At 41.5% G+C, this 26,093-nt stretch overlaps 1 protein-coding gene across 6 annotated transcripts; it reads right to left on the bottom strand.

Moving 5' to 3' along the window:
- Window positions 1–618: 618 nt before the first annotated feature.
- On the bottom strand, window positions 619–19,312 carry LOC105051097 (arogenate dehydratase 1). Of its 6 annotated transcripts, XR_012138723.1 has the most exons (12): window positions 18,487–19,306; window positions 13,309–13,373; window positions 13,111–13,203; window positions 12,827–13,027; window positions 12,673–12,753; window positions 12,309–12,404; window positions 11,628–11,705; window positions 11,458–11,547; window positions 11,298–11,365; window positions 11,030–11,111; window positions 1,019–1,272; window positions 619–920 (listed from the first exon to the last, which is right to left on the bottom strand). XR_012138723.1 is itself a non-coding variant. In XM_019853970.3 (11 exons), exons 1-11 carry the CDS (start codon window positions 18,779–18,781, stop codon window positions 1,213–1,215), a joined length of 1,209 nt encoding a protein of 402 aa, XP_019709529.1. In that variant the 5' UTR covers window positions 18,782–19,306; the 3' UTR covers window positions 619–1,212. The 6 variants fall into 6 exon arrangements, 5 of the variants coding, with proteins under 5 accessions (XP_019709529.1, XP_073108359.1, XP_073108360.1 ...); XM_019853970.3 differs by having other exon boundaries at window positions 619–1,272; XM_010931454.4 differs by lacking the exons at window positions 619–920; window positions 1,019–1,272 and adding an exon at window positions 6,078–8,310 and having other exon boundaries at window positions 18,487–19,312.
- Between the last annotated feature and the right edge of the window lie 6,781 nt (window positions 19,313–26,093).

The following is a 26,093-nucleotide window of genomic DNA, read 5'->3' as shown; positions in this document are numbered from 1 at the left end:
GTCTGGATGAGTCTAAAGCCGCTACTTATACGATACATCTGGAGGTGCTGCAGAATCCTCAAGTAAACACATCCAGGCAAATCTGCATCACACGTATTACTGTGGAAGGTTATACCATATCTTTAAAATATAACTATGCACTTAATTACATTTCTTGAGCTCTACACACCACAAATCATTTCCAAATATAGAAGAATCACCAGCTCTCCTGGAACGTAGCATGCCACACACACACCCACACCAAGGTAATACTGTTTTCTCCGGCAAAATTTGCAAGCCAATCAACTATAACATTCCCCTTGCTACTATCAATATGAGTATATAACATGGTATTGGGGTCTATACATTATTTCAAATTAGAACATCAACTATAACAATCTCTTCCCTATCAAAATCATGCTGTAGAACAGTCATCCTGTATCTATTGTTCAGTCGCAGCGTAACAACAGGAGCCTCCAAGGTCATAATATGTTCCTCACTCAGATTGAACAATTCAGCGCATGGGATATGAATTCAGATAAACTAAGAATTTTAGTTAATATAAATCAGAATGACAAAATGCACCAATTAGAGGCATTCATAATGTTGCATCAACAAAAGCAAGAACAGCACGTCATAGAATTTCAACATTCAAGTACAAGAATAATAAATTCATGAAACTAGTGCCAGAGCAAATTTATAAGTCTCTCTTTAAGATCTGGTGCACCAAATCAGACAACCGAGACTCAAATATTAGGAAAAAAAAACACATGCTTAACACATGCGTCAAGGACCCCATTTTTGGGATAATACCTATGATTGAAGGTAAATGAATGGAAAGCAAAAAAGATGATAAATTTGAGAGGTATCTTGGCAGTCCTGTGAACAAGTTTAAACCAATGATCGGCCAATCAGCTGCTTAATCTCCTCTTGGGGGGTTGCTGCATTCCAAAATCTCAATGGCATCAAAGAGGCATAGTAAGTTTAAAAAATAATTTGATCATATACAAGTGTTGATGAAGCTGAATGATAAGCTCACAAAGGCTCGACGTGAACTTAGAAAGAAGAAAGATGTTGCAGTCAGACACTTGTGCAGTTCATAGCTGCTAGTACAGTCCCCTTGCTCAGCCTGCTTGGGTAAAGCCTGGCAGTAAAGAACTTGTGTATGAACTGACTTTGTCTGGGTCCTGACACAGCAATATAGACAGCGCATATGTCCACAAAGGAAGATGTTTACAGAGATGATGTGTCCATCGGATAAGAGCCAAGAACTCGAAGGAACGTTGCAATTTCCTACATAAGCACAGTCATGTTTCAAGTGGAGATGGAAGAAACAATGAATGACCAAGCAAAACTGTGTTAGAAATTCAATGACATGAAAATTTAAGTAAATAAGCATAGAGATTCTCATAACTACTGTTTCATGGACATTCTGAAATCTGAATATTGGAGGGACCACAAAATTAACCAAATACACTAAAGTGAAACAAATTCAAAAATTCTTCATGATTGTTGTCCACACAATCACTATAAACGAATTAAGAGAAGGTAACAAAACGAATACTATAAAGACAAGAAGGATGCACATATAAATTGCCTAGATACAAGTTTCAAGCCATTATATCTAACACATATTTCCAGTAGAAAGTTTGCATCAATCTTCATCATAACATGCAAGAACTTCACTGTTTGAGATTGAAGGCTATTGATAAACACATTAGTTGGATATGAGACTTCAAGAGCAATGTTGCTTTAAGTATCTAGAGTAGAAATGCAAATGCAAACTCAAGCATGACACCAAATCAAAGGATGCTTGTATAGAGCTAATGTAAAACTTCTTCATCAGATACAATCCATGCACACACAGAATTAAAGTTATTTATGGACAGCACATACTTCTGTTCTAGTCTTAAATGTACTGAAACATCATTTAATTAATTCTTCATCGAAATGATGAAAACAGGGGAAAAGAACTGCTGAAACCACCAAAAAATTCACTTTTGGCCTCAAAACACGATTGTCACCATGCTTTTTAATTGAAAGCCAATTTACTTCCATATGCTTCTTTGAACTATTCTCTGAGTACTATTAGTTGTTGACTTATTATCATAGATGATATGCTCAGAATAATGAACTAGAAATCTATGACGTCATTCTCAAATATAAAAACTTCACATATTCCATGTGCCCTAGATTCGTACCATACCTTTATTTCAGAAACAAAGGATTGCTATCACTCCGCCAAGTTACATGGAAATTTCAACAAGTTGCCATGCACCAAAGAAGATTATGTGACAAAGTCAAGCCATCAACACGTGCATGGGTCAATATCCTTACATGTCAATAATTGTGAAGTACTTCCTTCTTCCTAGAGAACTGTTTCACTAAAGACTGTTTTCTTACAGAAGAGTAGCCTTACAAGCATGAATGAACTAACTGAATCAGTGATGAGAAATTATTAGAAGCAAGAGATATTTAAGAGTCAACTGGAGATATCAAACATGAATTTTGATGAATGTAGAAAATGTGGTAAATGTATTCATATATCTTAGGAAAAAATATATATATATCAAAATCCGAAGCACCCACAATACCTCTCTCTCTCTCTCTCTCTCTCTCTGCGCGTGCGCATGCGCACATGAATGCATGTGTGTTTTGTTGTCGTCTGATAGCAGGCAAGTAGATAATGTCAAGGTCAGTCAATAATGTCAGAGGTTCAGTATATCATGTCAAGGACAGTCAATAATGTCAGAAAGTTTGTGGACAGAGAGCTCTAGCTTGATGCTTGTAGAGTGTGGTCTGGTGGGTCCACTGTGAGTAACAAATAAAAGACTTCTTTTTGATGGCCTTTCTGTTACTGACCAAAGAGTGATCACTTTTAAGGGTTGTGGTGGATTCCCTTATTCTTTGCAGAGTTTTCCACTTCTTCAGATATAGTGGTGCAACTCTTAGCATCAGACTTAGCAGTAATAGCTTCACAGAGAATGGACCAGTGAGTTACCAACTTGCCATCACAAGTTGAGACCCTCAATAAAGGGCCCTCAGAGCAAAATGGATTGTGCTTGAAGCATTAGGTGTAGCCTGCTCTATTTGCAAGGATCCCATGGTGGAAGCAGCATAGTTTTCTTCTAGTGGGTATCAGCTACTTCACCACTCTTTGGAAGCCTCCAACCAAGACAGTCTTATATCATCCTGCCTTCGATGGTAAACCTTGTGCTCAAGTTGGCATTACACTAATGGAAGCTTGTTTCCTAAGGTGGAGGTGCCAAACAATTGTTTGAGGTGGTGACAGATTTTGATATTTGCACATTTGTCTAATATGCTTGTTGGACTATTTGGAGGGACTTAGGTGCCTTGGTTGGATCCTTTGTATTGGTGGTGGAGAGAACCAGGTGGTATGTTGTCATGCCCCAAACCCAGCACCCGAGTCGGATACGTGATGGCCGCACACTCTCCAGGGCAAGTCCTAAAAAATATATAAAGTCTATAAAATTTTCTTACAATCTCAACATCCATAATGATATAATTTTTATAACAATTGATAAAAATTATATATCTATAAATTTAATTCCTTCAATCATTTGATCAGATATCAATGACGCTCTATCTACTCATCCGCTCACCCGCGAATCCAAACCATAGCCAATTATGAGCATCCTGCAACTCTTAGAAGAAAAAAAGAAATAGAGGGAAGTGAGCTTTATAGTCCAATAGGAATTTTCACACACCAATACCAATATGATAATAATAAATGAGAAAGTATCAGTGGTTGTTACTCATATAAATCACATGCCCAAGATACCACAACTCATAAAATATGAAAGCAAATACGTCTTTTTGTGTAATAAATTTTATTTTATAATTATCTCAAGACAACACACATCGGATCCGATCATACTCAGGTGCTCGACTCTGGGCTACCATAGCCACATTCCAGTCCGTGGCAAGGCACCAATACTGTGGCTAGTTCTGTGGACTACCACAACCATATGTACAGCCTGTGGTGGGGCACCAATACTGTGGCTAGCCTAGAGGACCACAAGTGCTCAAACCCCAACTATCATAATCATGCTTATAGCCCATGGTAAGGCACTAACTGTGGCTAGTCTAGGAGACCACAGGTGCTTAACTTTGAACTAACATAGCCATGTTTCCAATCTATAGCAAGGCATCAACCGTGGCTAGTCCTATGGACTACCACAACCACATTTCCAGCCTGTGACAGGGCATCAACAACGTGGCTAGCCCAGAATACCACAACCCCACATGAAGTCATACAACTCAATTTCCAGCTTGTTAGGTATTGTACTTCAAGATCACATTCTTTAACAAAAATCTATGCACATGATTACCAAAATTCATCCAAGTCGGTATCAGTGATATGTAATACATAACATTGAACAAGTCATAAACATATACTTAGCAACTAAGCATATCAAGATTTTATGGATCGAAATCACTGATGCACAAAATAATTTTTATATAAATAAGCGAATAGTGTCAAGGAATTTTTACTTTTATTGTCGTCAAAACTCAACTCACTAGATTAACGATCCAGAGATCAAGAACCCTATTCAATATCCTCTTGTCCCAAGACTTTTTCTCTTACAAATCGAAAAGTCATTAAAAAAAAATTATGGTGTAGGGACTCTCTCTCTGGAACCCTCTACAGGATTCACAAGGATCCACTGACCATTCCCTTGAATTTTATTCCATCTAAGATTTTCCTAATCCACCTAAAAGAGAGAAAATAAATAAATAAATAAATGATTATCTAACTAATTAATTAATTAACCAGAGAAGAGAGAGAAACCCTCCCTCTCTTCATCTCTTCTTCTCCAAACAGGGAGCACCTTCCCCATGTCCTTTCTCCCATGTATGGCAATGGGATACCAAGGCCAGCAACCTACGGTGGCTCCCAACGGCAATGAAAAACACCGTCCCAACGACAGCCCAAACGGCGGCTGTTGCCGGCGGTGTTTGGGGAAAACCAAAAAAAATAGGGATGGCCCTATTCAAGGAAAATCCAATGGTTTGCCGGCTTGAATCGCACCCCAACGACAAGGGAACAACCGAAATAAAGAAGAAGGGGAGAAAGGAGCTTCCCTTGCTCCAACGACCAGAGAAGGTTCCGACGACCCCTTTCCCAACGGCAGCCTGCGAAGAACCTTAAGAAAACCCTCTAAAATTCACGTGATCTCTCAATTATTCTAGGTGGGAATCTAAGGGAAAGAAGCCTTTATAGAGGAGCACTCCTAAGCGATCTCGATATCTCTCCGCCTAGATCTCGACAAATCGAGGAAGAAGCAGACCCCGGTTAGGAGTCTCCTTCCTCCTCTCCTTTGTGGGTCTTTGGGCTCACTCAAGTTAGACCAAGTCCAAGAGCCCAAAGGGTGGGTTATTACATTCTACCACCCAAAAAAAATAATTTCATCCTTGAAATTAGCATATCTAAGATCTCGAACCTTGAAAACACAAAACCCTCATGTTGTTCGTGAGCTTCCAAATTGTTCACATCTCAAAGTAATCGCTCCACAAGTCCTCAACATAAATGATTATGTGGTATTTCAAAACTAGATCCTCTTTATTCACAAGACAACGAATTTCTCTTGATCTATTAATCTTGACTTAAAGTACCATAATTCCTTACCCATGAAATTATTTGCTCTTGATTAATTTTATATGAAAGTCATAATCAGCCCAAGTTTCTTTTAATAAAAATAGAAGAGTGCTGGAGCATTAGATGCTTATCCTAATTTATAGCCTTCTTTGTCCTTTCTAACTTCCTACATGATGTAATGATTAAACTCTTATTGTAGAAAAACTTCAAATCCGTTCAAACATACGCAGTAACAATGTCAATCTAAGAGAGGATATCTATGCCCAAGACATTCAACATCTAAGCTCAATCAGGAATTATCAATTTATTAACCCTAAACTTAAGATGCTCAAAATTCTTCTGATCAAAACCAATCACTGAAGATAGTAGTGCAACATCTAGATAAGCCTAAGGATCAACAATCTTGTGTTTTCGTTTATCAATGGCGGTCTCTCTTATCGAAAATCAAATCAAGTCTCCATTCATAACATTTGTTGAGTTAGATTTACTACTTTTATTATACACACACACACACACACACACACACACACACACACATACTAGTTTAATATAAGTCAACCACAATGCTTCTACTGTGTACTCTGACCTAAACCCATCGAATCTTCTAAGGTTACTAGATAAATTTCTGACAAGAATACTATTTTACATTAGAATCTAAAAAGAGCCAACCTTTCAAATTTTTGGTAAATCAGAGCAAGACTTTTAAGTTTCTTTGTCCCTCCCTATGCTTTGAGCATATCACATTATGATTAAACCTTGATCCACTTCCATGTTTGAAGCCTTTGCATAAGCTCCACCATTCATCTAGAACCCCATAATTTTGGAACTAATTGGAGTAAGTGACCTCTAGATTTACTAGACAATCAATTAAACAACTCCAGACCGACCTTTCTTTTTAGAAAGAAAAAAAAATAACTCCAAACCTCACAAATTACAAGACTTCAAATCAACATCCCTATGAGTAGAATCAATTCAATTATTCATATAGAATTTCTTTCATCATGACCCTTGGCATCAATAAATAAATCTGCATATGAAATCTTATCTCTTATATGTTAAAACCCATACAAGTCTTCCAAAAGTTTCTCAACTCAATTTGATAACAATAGCAAGATACCTTAGATTAGCTTATAAACATGAACTCTAATTTAAAATCTAACATCCCCAATAATCTCCATAAATATAAGGAAAAACAAGTAAGCTGATCCAAAGATAATAATTTTAAATTATCAAAGGTTCTATCATGATGTATATTCCATGCCCTCTTAATAAAAATCTAAACCAATCAATAGTATCAATATTGTACATAATCCATCAACAGGTGCAATCCCCGAAGGATATTCTGCACTTTAAACAATTTGTTGCTAAATCCAAAATTTGCAATCAACAATCACAACAAATCTAGGGGGACTATTATAGTTTGCACCCACATCAAATTTGAAATTCTCAAAATCATCTAAATAACAAATGAGTAGTGCACACTCCACAACACATCAATATTGCAACTATATTTTTGTGTCAACATCTCTTACTATTAGGTCAAACCCTACTTATTGAATTCTAAGACATAACTCATTAGTTTCATTATACACATCATATGCCACTTATACATATTCATCATAATACCAATTAATCCGAACTCCAAACTTTAAATCCTCCCTACTATGTCTATCATGTCCCTTATATGTTAGAATCTTAAAGATTCACCAAGACCAATTTCTCCGGTCAATTTAACAATCATAACAAGATATTTTATATCAACTCGGAAACATAATTTTTGACTTGAATTTTTCTTTTTAACACTTCTAACTATCTCCAACAAATGTCTGGGAGATCAAGTAATCTAATCCAAAGATGATATAATTGAATCATCAAAGATTTCCCTAAGATGCAAAATCCCATGTCCTCACAATAGAACCTAATCCATTCTGTCATATCCTTAATGATCATAATCCAATGCCCAAATAATCCTTAAGTCACAGTTCCTAGAGATCATAACCTTAGCTCTGATACTATTTTGTCACACTATTAATCAAATCCAAAGTTTTGATATTGCTTATGTTACAGTCTCTAGTGACCTCAAATCCAAGCTCTGATATCATTCTGTTATGCTCCAAACCTAGCATCCGGATCGAATACATGATGGCCACACACTCTCCAGGACAAGCCCTAAAGAATATGTAAGCCTATAAAATTTTCTTATAGTCTCAACATCCATAATGATCTAGTTTTTATAACAATTGATAAAAATTGTATATCCACAAATTCAATTCCTTCAATCATGGTATTCCGTACTGGCCCGAACCGGCTGGCACACTCCGTATCGTACCGTACTGACAGAAAATCGATACGATTCAGATCGATTTTTCGATAAATGGCCTAAATCGGACTGTACCGATCGGTTCGGTACGATACAGATCCGACTGCACAGTACGGTGCAGTATGGATCGATGCGGTACGGCACCGATATGGTTTGATTTGTTCATTTTTTTTGGGACCGTTAGGTGGATTTTTTTGATTTTTTATTATCGATACGGACCGGTATGGTACGGTACGGTGCCATACCGTACCGGCCGATAACCGACAAAAGGTGCGGTATCGGTATTTAAAATCTTGCCTTCAATCATTTGATCAGATATCAATGACGCTCTATCTACTCATCTGCTCACCTACGAACCCAAATCATAGCCAATTATGAGCACCCTGCAACTCTGAGAAGAAAAAAAAGAAATAGAAGAGGGTGAGCTTTATAATCCAATAAAAATTTTCACACACCAACACCAATATAATAATAATAAATGAAAAAGTATCAGTGATTGTTACTCATATAAATCACATGCCCAAAATACCACAATTCATAAAACATGCATAGCAAACACGTCTTTTTGTGCAATAAATATCATTTTATAATTATCTCAAGACAACACACATCGGATCCGATCATACCCAGGTGCTCGACTCGGACTACCACAGCCACATTCCAACCCGTGGCAAGGCACCAATACCGTGGCTAGTCCTGTGGACTACCACAACTACGTTTACAGCCCATGGTGAGGCACCAATATCATGGCTAATCTAGAGGACCACAAGCGTTCAAACCCCAACTACCACAACCATGTTTACAGCCCATGGCAAGGCACTAACACTGGCTAGTTTGGGGGACCACAAGTGCTCAACTCTGAACTACCACAGTTATATTTTCAGCCCATGGCAATGCATCAACCGTGGCTAGTCCTGTGGACTACCACAACCACATTTTCAGCCTGTGGCAGGACATCAACAACGTGGCTAGCCCAGAGCACCACAACCCCACATGCAGTCATACAACTTAGTTTCAAGCTTGTTAGGTATTGTAATTTAAGATTACATTCTTTTACAAAACTCGATGCACATGATTACCAAAATCCATCCAAATTAGTATTAGTGATAGGTAATAAATAACATTGAATAAGTCATAAATATATACTAAACAACTAAGTATATCAAAATTTCATGGATTGAAATCATTGATGCACAAAATAATTTTTATATAAATAGATGAACAATGTCAAGAAATTCTTACTTTTATTGTCGTCAAAACTTAACTCACTGGATTAACGATCCAAGTATCAAGAACCCTATTCAATATCCTTTTGTCCCAAGACATTTTCTCCTACAAATCCAAAAGTCATATTAAAATAAAATCTATGGTGTAGGGACATCTCTCTAGAACCCTCTACGGGATTCACTAGGATCCACTAACCATTCCCCTGAATTTTATTCCATCTAAGATTTTCCTAATCCACCTAAGAGAGAAAATAAATAAATAAATAATTATCTAACTAACTAATTAATTAATTAATTAACCAGAGAAGAGAAAGAAATCCTCCCTCTCTTCATCTCTTCTTCTCCAAACAGGGAGCGCCTTCCTCGTGTCCCTTCACCCAAGTATGGCGGTGGAAGACCAAGGCCAACCACCTGCGGTGGTTCCCAGTGGGCGATGAAAACACAGTCCCGACGATGGCCCAAACGGTGACTCTTGCCGGCAGTGTTTGGGGAAAACCAAAAAAAATAGGGACTGTCCTGTTCAAGGAAAATCCGGTGGTTTGCTGGCTTGAATCGCACCCCGGTGACAAGGGAACAACCGGAATAAAGAAGGAAGAAGGGGAGAAAGGAGCTTTCCTTGCTCCAACGGCCAGAGAGGATTTCGGCAACCCCTTTCCCAACGGCAGCCCGCGAAGAACCGTGAGAAAACCCTCTAAAATTTACACGATCTCTCAATTATTCTAGGTAGGAATCTAAGGGTAAGAAGACCTTTATAGAGGAGCACTCCTAAGTGATCTCGATCTCTCTCTGCCTCGATCTTGACAAAATCGGAGAAGAAGAAGACTCCAGTTAGGAGTCTCCTTCCTCCTCTCCTTTGTGGGTCTTTGGGCTCACTTGGGTTAGACGAGGTCCAAGAGCCCAAAGGGCTAGGTTATTACATATGTGGACTACTTTAAGGCCAACACCCCATCAGCTGCATGGCCAATAAAGGCTGAGGTGGTGGGAATTTGGTCCGCTGAACTAGCCTATTAGGTTGACTTACCAAACCTTGGACATTGAATACTCTAGAGGATCATGTACATGGTAGCAGACTGTCCATTTGCCTTCCATTTGGCATCAAAATCACCCAATCTTGTTTATTTCAGACAAGTCATGAATGCTCGCTGTAACTTTTCTAGATGATCTACGTGTCAAACTAACTGAAATTTAAATGAGTAAAAATGGGGGCAAAATCAGGATTTTCTGCAAGGGGGGTGCTAGCAAATTTCTTATGAAATCTGAGCACCACGGGGGTGAGGATTGAATAAAAGATAACAGAACAGCTCTCATATCTAAAACCATATTTTGGCATTTCAATGTACATGACTGATATGCCATGCATCCAACTGAGAGGGGTGTCTGTTGGACAGTCTCTGTTACATAATTTGTCATCATTTATTTAATTATGTGAACAATATGGCACATGATTTTATGGATGGTTGTGGACCTATCACATGTGATGCACATGAACCACATGATACTATAATTTATGATGAATATCCCAGCTATGATACAAGAATGATGGGCTAGCATGGTGATTCTTTGATAAACTATCTTCCAGGGGGCAAGATTGGTTAGAGGAAAATATAAAAGAATAACTATGGCGGTACTGCTCACTGTTCCCAGATAAATTTATTGAATACAACCTACTCGGATTGTAGCAAGAAGTATATGTTCCGTCACTGCAAGCATATCTTCTTTTAATGTAACAATTGTTACCTCGTAAAGATATCGGGCATTTTCAGCATGGTATTAAAATTTTATCAAGAAAAAGAAAGTATTTCTGCATATTTATGCATTCAATATAATTTTGTACTTCAAAAAAGAAAATAAAAGATAAATGGTCAAAGATAATAAGATTCTGACCTGCAGGTGAGCCAAGGCATTTTGTGCACGAGGCTCAGCCATCGACGCTTCAAAATCAATGTAGAATAGATAATCGAAGTACCTAAGAACAAAAATTCTCCCTTGAGTTGTGTGGAGAAGTGTAACTACAAAGGATGAGCTACAATGGTTCTTCTTGTAACAGATTTTTCTTTTTTAAGGGTAAAAAAAGATAGCAAGAGGTCACAAGCAATAGCCAAAGGCAAGTACCGCAGAATTACAAACAGCACAATGAAATAGCGATACTTACTTTGCAGTGCCATAGTTTGAATCATCAACCACCCTTAAAGGGCGCTTTCTTTGTGGCCTGCTTTCAATCTGTGGTTGCACAAAAAAAAAAAATGGTCATGATTTCAGTCAAAACACTTAATTATACTGAAAATGACAACGTCAAATTCTATGTCAGATACCTTTGTCAGATTAATACTCCTCACTGCAAATACCGCCAAGGCTTTAAATAATACTCCAGGACCTTCTTCAAGAGTGAAGACAACACTTGTCTGCAAAAATTAGTGAAAATTTTGTTTCTTCATTCCTTTCATAACATTGTATTTGAACAAAATGGCATACCTATTAATACCTTAAAGGGTCTATCTGTTCTAGGAATTATAGGTTCCCTGGCCAAAATAAGAAAACGAGTAATGTTCTCGGAGGTATCCTGCCATCATCAACACACCATATCAAAATAGACAATCATACCGGAAACAATGGCACCTATGTTATGTGGCTTTGCATAACCACATTGGGTGCCATTGCGGGTATATTAGTGTTAGATTCTTTTGGTAACTAAAAATTCCTTATCGCGGAACCATACTAAAGTGTCATACTAGTACCATGTCTGCTTGGGTGCACATACATAAGGTTAAAACATGGGATTCAGGCAAAATAGGATAGCACTGGAACTGAAAAGGACCGAAAGGGCTCCTGAAGGAAACAACCTTGACATGGAAATGGAAGAAAAGGACTGACTACTTGAGAAAAAATTGCAGAAATAAAACTTAGTAATAGCTCCAATCGATGATCGAATGAACTAACACAGTTTAACAAAAGCTTTAAAGAAGAGTAGAGTAAAAACATCTAAGTATCAATCTAGAGTACATATTTTCAAGTATTGAGTTCAACAGTAGTGAATTTAAATACAAGCTAAAATCATATGAATACAATATTATCATGATAACTATAGCCATCTTCTTAAAGAGAACTAAGAAAAATATATGTGCATGCAGGTAAAATGGTAATTAGTAAACTGAAGATTCATTACCTGAATCGTTTCATCAACTATCTTAAGCCCATATATTTCTGCAGCTCGGGCACTTGCAATTGCTCCAGCATCCTTTAAACCATTTGAGGCTACAAGCTGAAAAAGAACCCTAGAAATTTAAGAAAAAAGAGGGAATATTTATGGTTACCATTGACTAAAAGAAATGCATAAAAAAATTAATTTGAGCCGAACAAGCAGGGCATGCTTTAGAAAAAGTGATCTATTACTAGGCAATCTTATTGGGAATAACAAGGGCATCTCTAAATACTCAAAGTTTCATATCCGAAGCAAGTTTTACAGAAACTGCTCGAGTTTTAGCAAAAGCTACTCCACAAGGTTGTATTGATTGGTTGAAAGGAACAACCTGAGCCGCAAGAGCAGTATCATCAACGGTTTCTCGAATAACACCTAACTTGCCCAGTGCAATCTCACACTGAGCAAGTGCCTGCAAGTGATAAGGTGTTAATTAAATTCTCAAAACTGAGGCATTCTGATCATAAGGTCAGTAAATAATCAACCTGCGGGTGGCTTAAAATGCGTTTTAGCTCCTCCTTTTGCACGCCTGGCAGAGCCATAAGGCAGTGATTAACAGCCATCTGCACCTCACCCACAATGTGCAACCTATGGCATAGAAGCAAGTCATAGTTCCTATGAATGCTTCCGCCTACAGAATTCTCAATTGGAAGAACTGCTTTATCAACTAGCCAAAGTTCAACAGCCTGCCAGTTACAAAATCAGCTTATAGAGAGTGCAGTTTGAAGATTGATAAATTTAAATGATCTGAAATGATGTCTTTTTGAACCTTGAACGCAACTTCAAACTGTTCACAGGGCACAGCTACACACTGTGGGTATGCTTTGAGGGCAGCTGCCTCGCTGAATGCACCCGGAGAGCCCTGAATTAAATTATAAACCATAAAACGAATATGGCGCATGATTTGCTGAAGATGCTACCCAAAGTACAAAAACATAGAACATGATCAGGCAACTAAAAGTTATACCTGATATGCTACACGCACATTAGATCCATGGCTAGAAACAGTTAGATCAGTTAAAGATAATGGTTCTGCAATTTTAAGAGAGTAACTATTAATATAATCACAGTTGCTAAAACTTGAAGTAATCTTGATTCCAAGATAAAATCAAATGGAAAATTCAAGAACTAGTCCAAACACCCATGTCCATATTCAACTTTGGTCCAAGATTGTCAAAATCAGTAGGTGCCCTTATGGCAACATGATCCTTACATTGATTCCCTGAGACACTGGGCACCAAAAAGCACTGATTTAAAAATGGGTTCAAAAAAGTATTAGAAATAGATAGTATACGTATCTCAAAAAATACAAGCATTATAAGATTAATTATTCATGTTTTAATATCAAAAATCATAATTGTCATGTACATTAGATACCATGTTTCACATCTTGAGAAATATCATATCCAAATTCGACTTCCCATATCATGTTCTAAACGTAAGTCTAAGTCAGCAAAAATAAACCATTGGACATCCTTTAGTAGCTTCAAAATTCAAACATGATGGCCAAACACCCCTTCCCAAAACATATTTAATGTTCCTAAACAGAACATAGCCCAAAAAAGGAAATCATTGAACATCATAGAGTAGCCCTTTATTCATAAGGACTCGTATAGACAAAATGACCCTCAAAGCTAATAAACTTCTAAAAGAATAGGCAAAAAAGAGAGGAAGAATAGTGCCTGATACTGGAAAGGCACTTGTCTCAAAGCCTCATGCTTTGTCCTAGGCACTCACTAGGCATCATTTTAGTAAACTTGCCTCGCCTGGGTACCATTGAGGCTCGGGGACTTCCTCACCTCAGCTGAGCACCTAGGCAAGTGCCCGGAGCACCTTTGACAATACCACTTTTTCCAAGTATTTTAATAAAACTGCAACCAAACTGAGCTTTATATAAATTGAAAATTATGCAAATCTCTATTTTCAGCATCCACTTTAGTGCTTACTAAAAACTAAATCTTTTTAATAAGAGATTTAACAACTCAAAATCAATGATGGGTCATAAAATTGGAGATGCATGCTGTTGATCTTAATCTACACTGCTGAAAATGTCTAAAAACTAAAAAATCTCATTCAAGTTGTCTCCTAACTATGCATCAAACTTGTGCAAAATTTGATGGCATTAATTGTTTTATTGTGCTAAAACACATTATAGGGCATAAAAATTTAATTCACCCCATCAATCATGATGTACACATTTAAAACATGCATAGATTGAATCCAATAAGTTTTGAGAAGGCTAAGAAGGAAAGAAAAACTCATGATAACCAAAAAAGTAAATGAACTAATAACCTTAAGCATTTCCAAATAGGAGCAAAAAGATCAATCATTATTAAATGAGTTTAAACATGAATGCATTGGCTAACTTTTAAGAATTAAAAAATGCCGCTTTAACTACAACATCTCAATGTCTACACAAAGCAGAGATTCCAGATTACTTATTTATATGCATACTTGAAAATAAATGTCCTAACATACTATATGAGGTGGACAAATTTGGCATGTGCATGTGTATGTATATTAAGATTCCCAGCAAAGGTTTAAATCTCAATATTGTCAAGTTCACTGCCCTAAATGTGATATTTAGATATGCATGATATGATTCCATATCTGTGGGGAACCTGTAATGAGAACACTAAAGGGATTAAATTAAACATGCCATAACCGTAAAAATTGCAAAACAAGATAAAACAACAGAAAACACTTATTCATATGATAAATTATTTAAGATAATAGCGAATAAGTTGCAATATATCAAATACTGTACTCAAATAGAAAAATACAACAAAAGCAACTTGATAAACTATCATAAAGTAATTTACATGACAACACTACCTGATCAGCATCACAAACTATACAATCTTTAATTTATATATGCAAAATGCCCCAAGACAAATGATAACATTGGCAACAGGGAATTTAGGTAGCCGTAAGTTTAAACAAACAAACTAGTGCAGTTTATTCTACAAGACATCTACATGGCACTCTAGATGTCCAATTTTGATGTTCCCTAACCATGATGCTGGACAACCTAAAATTTTTATATCTAATCAGGTCATAAACCACATGCAGTTATGATTGATTTAAGCATAACGTATCTCTCATTTTTGGTGATTTGTCACTCAAGTAAACCCTTTTTGAAATACTCATTCGACATACAATTTCTATAAAACCCTCCCAATGAAGTTACCTTTCTCATCAAGAGTCTTTCTTTGGAGCTCAACCTGGCATAAAAAATGATCTGTGGAAGGATTTTTGATTATATGCCGACAATTGGTACAGCCATACAGAATTCCTCACAACCGCAACGTTAGGACAGAGAGTGACGTCCATGAAGCGTAAAATACCGTGTGGTGGGGTAAGGAAACCTAAGTGGATTAAGTAAAAGGTATTTGACTTATTCAAATTATTTCTTAGTTGCATTAGAATGAGATGCTCTTCTTTTTTTCAACCTAACCTTCCATTTAAGTGAAAAAGATCATTTGTCCTGCTTACAGTTTGGCTATTTTTTTCATACTATCCACATGATTTCTTTTCAAAGACAACACTGCTTCCTATTTCTAGCTCTCCTATCTTCTGTGTAATAGTTGGTAAAGCCCAACCGATATCCAAAAAAGGCAGGTCTATGATTCACAAGCTTGAAAAGCACCAATAAATGTATACCTGGAAGTATGTTACAAGCATCAAACAAACTTTTTTCAGCATGCCTATAGTTTAACAGTTTTGTTGGAAATAAGTTCCTAGAACCTACATGATTGCTGAGGAATACTGCTTTAGTTGAGGCATTTGCTTGGATTAAACATACTAAATAGATGAAATTTTTTGGAAAATATCTCTACAATACAGCATGAAAGCCTTAGAATCTGGCATGCTGAGGCTGGATGCTTTGGTCTCTGAGCCCTGAGGCCTTTTTATGTGAAGCTTTTAACCCTGTGTCACTAATATAAGAAATCCTGCAGTAACAAAAATGGACGAGTAAGCATGGAGAGCATATTTTGTTGGAGTCTGCTTCATGTCACCTCCCAACAGATTCTTGGAGGAGCACAATCAATGACACTTCCCCTAATGACCATTCAATGTGCCAAATGCTAGTTGAAAATTGAAAATATAATCTTTTATAACTTTAGAAGCATATTCAAGATGTATAAAGCAACCATTTTGAACATTATAGGATATGGGGAAAAATGATAAATTTGTATTAAAAAGGAGAGCAGATATTCATGTTCGGAGTGACAAAGGAAGATGAGAAGATTGATATGTATTGAAAAGTGTCATGAGTTTTGTATGTGTTGATTTATAGTTGTGTATGCACATGAATACCATATTGATATGGGCAATGTTTAGCTGCATTGCCAAATAGGGGTCGGTGTGAAGAAATATTAGATCAAAATGTTGGCAGATAAGTTCACAATGGTGCAAAAATAGAAATAAAAAAGTAATGATAAAACTATAAAACAATTTTGACTTTTACTAAAGCAGTTATCTGAGGGCAACTTCCCCAGGAAACAACAAAACTCTCAGAGGCCGATTTCGGGAAACAGCAAATAGTAAGGACCTGTTTGGATAATCCTGCTGGATCCTTGGGATTGGAAACAGAATTTCTAGCATTAGAGAAATTGAGGTGTGGCCTGGCCCCATGTCAACTAGACTTCCTGCAGGGAGAAAAAAAAAGACCTGCAGAGGCTGTTTTTCCTTCCTTTGGTATTCGGGCCACTCCCCCCACCAACCCTCACCCTCTTCCTCTCCCTCTTCTTCCTCACCCTCTCTTTCTCTCAGATCTGAGGTTGCCAATCTCATGAATCCTGCTGGATTGCACAGGATTATTAAAACAGACCCTAAGAAGGATTTGGAGAGTTAGAAATACTGCTACTTTTCTAGTGAGAGAATAATTTTGTATATCAGGAGTTTAATGCTTAAAGGAAATGGATGGTTGAACTTCTGGAAAGCACTTCAAATGTAAATTAGATCTCAAAGAATCAAATTGGACAGATGGTGATTCTTCAGTAAAACAGCATGTACCATCATTGATATGCAGGTCTTTTAACAGCTTGCCAATCTAGAAAACCAAGATGAATGTTTTAAATCATAGGCAAGGACACTGAGTTCTATTTTGTTGAATAAACATTCGCGAAGCATCTACTTTCACCTAACTTTAGGCCCATGTATTTAAAACCTTGAATGACATGGTAAGGAAGTCATACATGGTAGAACTTAGTGGATGGTATGATTGATATGAAAGTTCTATTTGTGCAATCAGACATGTACTTTGAAAGAAGTAGTGGTCCCATTTATTACAGCATAAAGAAAACTATGTTTTGGCTGATATCATAAAAGATAAAACTATAAGCATCCAATTGCATGTACACAAAAGAGCATTGAGTGTCTCCTTCCTTTCCTTTTCATGTCATTATAACTGATATTGTAAGAAACTCCACTCATTAGCACATTTAGAATCTGTGTCCCAGAGTCTAGCGTTTATAAGAACACTGGTCCTTTCATCAAGGGCCCATAGCCATGTCAGTTGGGTCAAGATCTGAAAATCCTCCAGCTAGGATATTTCCAGTTGCTGCTATGGCAACCACAATCATCAAGTTCCCTATCATGAAATTGATCGTGCCTACAAGATGAGTCCAACATCAATACCAAGAATATTCTTTAGTGTCTCACACCTTCCAAATTCGTATTAATTTTTACAGTTAATGAAGATTTGTCTTTTTACTATGACCAAACAGAGATATTTCTGGAAACTTTTGGTTGCCAAAGGGAAGTATGAGAAAAGAAAAGACTACGAACATCATAATTTGAATTTTAATATGAAGTTGCAATTTCTGAGGTTTCATTGAATTTCACAACATAAAATTAATGTCTAAAAACCTTTTCCCCTTAACAGAGATCATGACTTGGCTTGTGAAAGAACATGCAAAGCTTCATTACTTTGCACATATAGAACTGCATTTTACAGACAAATTCCAAGAATTAAAATCGATACTTGGTTAAAACATCCAAGCAAAATTCACAATTAGAGAGTATCTAATAAATAAGAAAAAAAACTCCAGATTGGTCATCAAGATCAAAACAAAACAATCACAAGACATGGAATAGGAAAAGCAAAAGGGAAGTTCTAAATTCCAAACCAAGAACCCACTTGGGAGATCCCTGTTCAACCTCCTGGGCTGCTCCTCTGCACCCCCATTCCCCGCCCCTCCAGCAACCTCCGATGAAGGACACGCGGATGACAAGTCCTCATCTTCCACACTCTTCACATCCTCCACGGGCTTCACGCAGACTCCCGCGCACTCCAACCTCCCTTCGGCTCTCGACACCTCCAACCTCCAATTCGGACGCGCTGCCGCACCGGCACCAGAACTCCAACTTCCAACATCTCTCCGCCCCGTCTGGTAGAACCCCCCAACCCACGTCCCAATCGCCTTCACAGCCATCGCTCGCCCCCACCTCAGACCAACCAAAGATCCGTCATGCGGGTCAAGAAACCAAGAAAAGAACAAGAACGGAAACGATCTCAAGGAGAGATCTTTCCAAGGGTTTTTGTTTCGGTAGGAGGGGGGAGTTTTGTTGAACGGGTGGTGGGCGGAGGTAGGTGGGCGGATCGCTGGCAGCACGTAGTTTTCAGCGGAAGCGGCGAGAGTAAAAGGAGATAAAAAGGAAGTGGTTTTCCTGTTTTCGGCGGGAAAAAGGGGGGCAGAGAGCGACCCGGTAAATGAGGAGTGGGGAAGTGGGGTAGAAGGAAGAAGCGAACTAAGCGGGCGGAAGGCAGCCCGGCGGCGGATCCTCTTTGATGCGCGAATGACATCGGGCGGAGCTTCTTCTTATATGTTGTTGGGGGGATGCACCAGGCTGTGATTTTTCTGCTGTGGCAGCGGGAGGCGCCGTTTCTTGTCTGGTACTTTTCCTCGAACATCTTTTCCTCTCCATTCTTAACCGTGAGGTCTCTGGATTGACCCCCTTTTCTTGTTGGATTATTTTTTTCTGCTTTGTTGCCATGTAATTAGCAATATACATGAAGCGGTGGAAATACTAAAAGCATGTTTAGCATTACTGTAGGCTTTGTATTTCCATCACCATACAAAAACAAAAAAAGATTAATGACGAAGTAGTACTTTCTACAAACTTCTGTTACTTTTGTTTTCGTTCTCACTTCTTTGTTTTTTTTTTTTTGAAAGTACCGATTTTATACTAAATTTTGAATGTTTTACAAGTAGTTTGGAAAAACAAAACATAAAAAATAGAGACGAGCAATATCAGATGGGCTGTAGGATTGTGGTAATAATCTTGAGTGTTTGTGTAATTTACTAATTTTCTATACAAAATATCAAAAATTATAATTCTATATATTTCTTAGGGTTTCAAAGCTGAAAGAGAGGTGCAACTACTAAGCTATTGTTCAATTTACACAATTCTTATTTTAACCTATTAGAGAATGCCAGGAATTTTTATAAAATACAGACGTACAGTTTCTCTATATTCTACAAGACCATATGAAAATTCGTAATTATTTTCTAATAAAAAAATCGTAATTATTTTATATGTTTTTCAAAATTTCAAAGTTGAAATGGACAAGGAGCAGACATAGACGGGGATTCAAGTAATACGCAGTTCCTTCTCCGTTAGGAAACGAATTTTCATAACGGAGTCTAAAGTTACGGTGTTTCTTGTGGTTTTAAGACTACCGACATGGGAAGGTCTTTTTCGAAGTGAGGGTGATGACCTTGTCAATTACTTCTTAGATTGAGTGGCTCCATCAGCATATCATGAATTTTTTTAAAAAAATAAAAAATATATATAAATGATGATTTGTTGAATATTCTCCATTATCTTCGCCAGATGACCGATAGCAACCTTGCAATTGATGCCTTGGATTTGTGACTCTGAACTAGTCCTGATTCCGTTTGTGCCCGTGTTCTAGGGATCTTATTGGGGGGTGGATATTTTGGTGAGATGGCAGCTTCTGTTGCCACATTTTTTTTTTGTCACTGCTATACCTAACAAGCTTGATTACCTCCTATACACGGATTACTCTGAGAAAATGATATTTGTCTAAAGTGTCATACAGCAAAGCATATTGGTTAGTAGGAAGTGGAAAGTGACATGAATCCTTGGCATAGCTTGTCACCTACCATGCGTAATAAAGTTTAGCATGTGGACTTCAAGGTTGTTGTGCTTGGTTTGGTTCGGAAACTTTGCACCAAAGTCATAAGGTGCAGTTGATAGCGATATTGATGACCTCTTCAACTACTTAGGCCAACTTGTTACTAAACCGTATCATGATTTCAAAAATATTAGTTGCGATTACCGAATTTTATTCATTTAACTTTAATTAATGCACAAATATTGCAGTGATTTAGAACACACGTTGACCGATTTTAGCATATAAACATACATGATGCATTGATGTAAATGCTAATAGTCCTTAATAAGATGTTATGACGTTAAAAGAGCTGCTCGGAAGCTCCACCACTACGTGTGGCCCAAGATTGCGATGTGGCAATGCACCACACCAATCACTAACACTAATTTTTATGGGCTAATCATCAAGATGAGTATTTAACAAATAAGATTCATAAAAATTAATATTTTTATTAGTGTGGTATACTGTCACATGATGTACATAATGAAGGATATAATTTCTCTAAGAATGCAAGTTGATCCGACTTAGATAGCTTAGGTTCAGGTCCATATCATGGTTTCAATTTAGCAACCACTATTGACCCAACTCTGCCGGACCCTGCGCATCGGTTTCAACGGTAAATCTCATAAATACATTTACCAAAAATTAGGTGAAGAAGAACGCAATTTCCAAATTCCCGAGTGAGTAGCCTATCTCATGTTCTTTAATGTCAGAGTAGGTCCAACTATATGTATACATGTGTGTGTTCTTGCGGCAGGGACGATGGAAAAACTGCATTAAAGTGCCGGGTACCTCAGGACCGGACCCTGAAACGTTTTTATCTGTGGCTTTCGGAACTCGGCCCCCCCATTTTTTGGAAGCATAAAACCAGGCAAGCATTAATAACTCTTATTCTGAGTTGCAAGGATGCAGAGTGAGATTTTGATGTGTGCGTACGAATTAATGGGATTTTTTTTTGTATTTTTTCTCCTCTTGTCACCCATAAGACGTGGTTGAAATTCCAATTCATACTTGTTCTCCTTTTTTGGATCTATGATTTCAATTATTCGGCTTTTCTATAAAATAGTTATTTATTTAAATAAGAATTAAGTATGTATCGTAAAAAAAAAGGTGGAAGGGTGTTGCGGCCAATCGCCTCGTCGCCCGATCGTCGGAAAGCGTGCACCTGCAAAAGGAAATCCGCACTGACCGGAGGCGGCTCCGGCGGGGACCCTCCGACGGTCAAGTCAGAGAGGTGACTGGGCAACAGTGAAATGCAGACAGAGAGCTTTGAGAAAGAGAGAGGGAGAGAGAGAGAGGAGCGAGCTTGCGTATGTGGGAGAGACGGGCGGATCGACCCCTTGCACTGTTGCCTTCCCCGGTATATATAGTGGAGCACGGTATGGCGCCATCATTAATGGCGCGGACAAGTGAGGAACTGTCAACTCACTGTAGACTGTCAGAGCCGCCGTGAAAACGTCATATCGCCGTGTAGCCGTCTAATCGCCAGGGTTGACCCGGCCCCGGGCGGGACAATGCCCCTAGGTAATTGTGCCGCATGTCCGTGTCAGGGCTGACAACGTCTGGCGACCGTACGGTGGTTGGTGGAGTCGGCCGACCCCAGGTCGGTGGCCAGCAGAGTGGCGTCGGACTCCTCCGTCGGTCGGCGAGCTTCATGTGGGTCGGCTACCAGACCTCTGGGTTTAGTCGGTCGGGAATGGACCGTGGAATGGCCGTAGTTAGCCGCTGATGGCGTCCGTCGGCCTGTCGCCCGACCGACGATCGGCCAGTCAGAGTCGTCCGTCGGGCCGTTGGTTAGTCGGTCGGGCTTAGTCGGTCGGGCCGCCAGCCGGTCGGACCCTCCGATAGTCGGTCGGTCGGTCGGTGGGTATCCCCCAACAGTTGCCCCCCTCCACTCCTAAGTCGGGTGGAGAGCTGGCCGATGCCTTCATTCGGGTAGCAAGACCGGATGACTGGGAGTGGATTTGTCGCATGTGCAGATCCGACCGTACCGCCGGCTGATCCGTTGTCAGACACCTCACGAATCCCAAGTGATCCGAACGTCTAGTCGATGCCAGAAGTCGCGCCGGCGTCAGGTGTCAGACGCCACATCTTGTCGTCGTCAGTAGTCACGTCGGTGTCAGAAGATCGGGTGCCGGACGATACGGCGTCAGTCGATCGGATATTCGGCGCCGATCGCGGGTGAGGCATCCCATCGGGAACGCGGACCGGCGCGGGCGGTCGACTGCGGAGCCAACCCCCGCGCGCCGCGTGTCATGGTGGTTGGCCGGCGTCCGCTCCGGCATTTAATGAGGGCGGTGCGGGCGTCTCGGGACGAAGCGCGCCGAATCCTCAGCCAACCGGCGGGCGCCATGCGTCGCGCATCTGGAGGTCTTTGGTCGGCGCGGGAGCATCTCGGCCGTCGGTCGGCCCTATATATATAGGACCTCCCGGACCCAGGACCCACACTCGCCATTTGCTGGGGGAAACTCTGTCCGGGCGATTTCTCGGTCGTCGCGGGCAGAGCTCTTCTCTACTTCCGGAGGGTCCATCGGGTTCGTGGTCCCCTCTTCTCCTTCTTCTTCCCTTTCTGCTCTTTTGGTTCCTGCATAATGACCAGGAAACCGACCCAGGGAGCTCGGTCGGGGAACCCGACCGACGACTCTCGATCGGCTCCGGAAGATGAGGCTTCCTCGCTTTCGGGGCCGAATGTCGATCAGCTTCGGGAGCACTATCGCATCCCGGAGCAGTTTCGGCTCTCCGCTCCAGGGGCCGGCGGTCGGGTCAACAACCCTCCGCCTGGCGACCTGGCGCTATATGTCGAAGACCTTCGCGCGGGTCTTCGGCTCCCGATTCCGGAGTTCGTCCGGAATCTGCTTGATTACTACGGACTCTGTCCGGCGCAGCTGGCGCCGAACTCTGTTCGTCTGATAATCTCCTTCGCGTTGTTGTGTCAGCTTTTGCCGACCAACCCTCGCGTTTCCCTCTTCCGGGCATTTTTTGTGCTCCGACCCCACCCTAAGGCCCGAGGGTGGTGGCTCTTCAACCCCCGGAAGGGTCTTGCTTTCATAACCGGTCTTCCATCGTCCATTCATGGATGGAAGAACCAGTTCTTTTTCGTTTCTTCTTCTTCTTCTTGGGGCTTTCCTTCCCGCTGGGGTGTACCCCGAACTGAGGCCAACGACAACTGTCGGGTCGACGCGGACGACCGGGAGGACTTCCACCGACTCAAAGACATGTCGGTCCCGAAGCAGAGGGAGCTTGTTACCGAGCAAGCTCTCTATGATGCCGGCCTGAGTCTGGTCCCCCGAATAGGTATCGCCCGATCCCCCAGCTTTTCTTTTTGTTCGGCTTTAGGGTAGTTCTGGTCCGGCCTTTGACACTGGTCGGTTTTGCAGGGACACCGCCGAGGATGAGGCCGACCGATGCCGAGATTCGTCAGTTTGCCGCCGCGAGGAAGAGGCCAGCGTCGGGGGCTGGCCCTTCGCGCCCTTCCAAGAGACCAACCCCAGTCCCGCCGACCGTGGAAGCGTCGGCGACCGAGGGGTCGGAGCCGATCATAGCCCTCGCGGCTCCGACTGTCCAAGTCGAAGAGAGGCCGACCGAGGAAGTGGCCGAAGGAGTGTCGGCGGCTTCGCCGCCGCGGGTGGAGCCGGATGACGTTCGGGAAGCCGAACATCATCCGGAGGCATCCGCTGGCACAACGGGGGGCGCCGGGTCGAACTCCAGCGTCCCATCGCTGCCAGCCCCATCGGTCGGGGCAGCTGATCGGGGGAAAGCCCCGATGGAGCCCTCGGAGGAGGAGAGATCAATGCCCCCCAGCGCATACTACCCTGAGGGTGCATCGGCCTTGGCCGACCACAACCTTGCGAGGAGGTTGTGCCAGGGGATCCTCCTCCCTACCGACGTGCAGTCGTTGCGGTCTCGGCAGGTGATCGAGATGCTGTCGCGGTTCTACCCGATAATGGTGGAGGTAAGCTTCGCGTCACCTTTTTCCTTAGAAGAATTTTTGCTTGCCACATAATTCTGACGAAGCTTTTTTCCGTCGGCAGCTGATCTTCACCATGTCCGAGTTGGAGGCCGGATACCGAAGGTTCGGCGACGTTCGGGCAGCCTTTAAAGAAAGGTCGGCGGCGGCCGAGGCCGAAAGAGCGAGGCTGGTCGACCAACTGCAGGAGTCGGCCGACCGGGAGGCCAAGTTGACGGACGAGGTCTCCCGGCTTATGGCCGAACTGAAGTCGGCCAAGAAGGAGGCCAAGCACAAAGGTCGGGCCGTGCGTCGTCTTCGACGCGAACGGGACGGTGCCACCTCCGAACTCCAAGGGGAACACGAGCAACTTCGGGTCAGCCTGGGGAAGCTCGCGGAAGCCGAAGAGGAGTTGTCCATCGCCCAGATCGACGCCGAAATTGCTAGGGCCGAGGCGGAGTTGGCGAGGGAGGAGCTGGCCCACACTGAGGACGAGGCACGGTCGGCGAGGGAGTCGGCCGATCGTGCGGTTGAGGACTTCCGGGCCTCCGACCGGTACAAGGAGGAGATGCTCGAGTCGGGCTTCGCCTCCTACCGGGTCGGGTTCGAGGACGGTCGGGATGCCGTCCATGCCTTGTACCCGGAGGTGGACGTCAGCCGAGTCGTCCCGCTACTCGCCGAAGAGGAGGGAGCCGAAGAGGAGGCCGACCAGCTGTCGGGAGGCGTCATCCCAGCGGAGGAAGCCGTCCCGGAGCAGGAGCCGACCGAAGGTCCCTTGCCGACTGAAGGACATCCTTCTGCCGTTGACCCAGCGCCGCTCACGGTCGAGACGCCGATCCTTCCCGATCCTCCGTCGGTCGAAGAGATCAACCAGGACGAATGATCGGTCCAGCCGACCGTCTTCTTTTTGTTTCTTTTTGAAAATACGTGTAATCGGGCTTCGGCCCGACTTTGTAATTTCCTTCGATCAATGAATGAAATTGTCTTTTCTTGTGTCTTTTGTTTGAAATGTCTCTTATTGCTGTAATGTCGAACCCTAGTTACCAACTTAGAGAAGTCGCCAACTCGGGTAAGTCGGTAGGACTTAACCGACTTGCACAGCTCCGAAGTAGCTTGTGTCCCGACTTTAGGTCGGCTTCCAATAGTTGAAGTCGTCGGTCGGGCGCATCTGTTAAGTCGGGAGCCGACCGAACCTGGTAAAGGTTCGGTAGTCGAACTTCCGTAGATGCGTTCAGTCGAACATCGACCGGCGCAGTGTCGGGGGAGCGATAGTAAGTCGGATCCCCAAGCTCTTACGTCGGGTTCTGTGTCGTCCGACATATGGTAGCAAGCCGGATGTCGTTCGACCGACCGTCAATCGGTCGGGAAGCTGTGGGTGCGACTAAGGTCGCGTTGTGTGAAAACGGTGGTAAGCCGAATATCCCTCGACCGGCCGCATCCTGGTCGGAAGTCGCGACAACAATCGCGTGGGCTGTCGACTCCCGTAGGTGCATCGGTCCTGGTAAGGGGCCGATGGATCGTTGAACGTCGAAGGAGTATCGACTCCCGTAGGTGCATCGGTCCTGGTAAGGGGCCGATGGATCGTTGAACGTCGAAGGAGTATCGACTCCCGTAGGTGCATCGGTCCTGGTAAGGGGCCGATGGATCGTTGAACGTCGAA

Source organism: Elaeis guineensis, chromosome 2 (genome assembly GCF_000442705.2).
Source record: "Elaeis guineensis isolate ETL-2024a chromosome 2, EG11, whole genome shotgun sequence".
NCBI lineage: Eukaryota > Viridiplantae > Streptophyta > Magnoliopsida > Arecales > Arecaceae > Elaeis > Elaeis guineensis.
This window is presented reverse-complemented; position numbering and strand designations above follow the sequence as displayed.

Coding starts and splice junctions, on each gene's coding strand:
- LOC105051097 (XM_019853970.3), bottom strand. CDS start 18,781: ATGGCTGTGAAGGCGATTGGGACGTGGGTTGGGGGGTTCTACCAGACG. Junction 11,706..12,308: donor TAGTTGATGAAACGATTCAG/GTAATGAATCTT, acceptor TGATGATGGCAG/GATACCTCCGAGAACATTAC. Junction 11,112..11,297: donor TCAAACTATGGCACTGCAAA/GTAAGTATCGCT, acceptor TTTTGTTCTTAG/GTACTTCGATTATCTATTCT.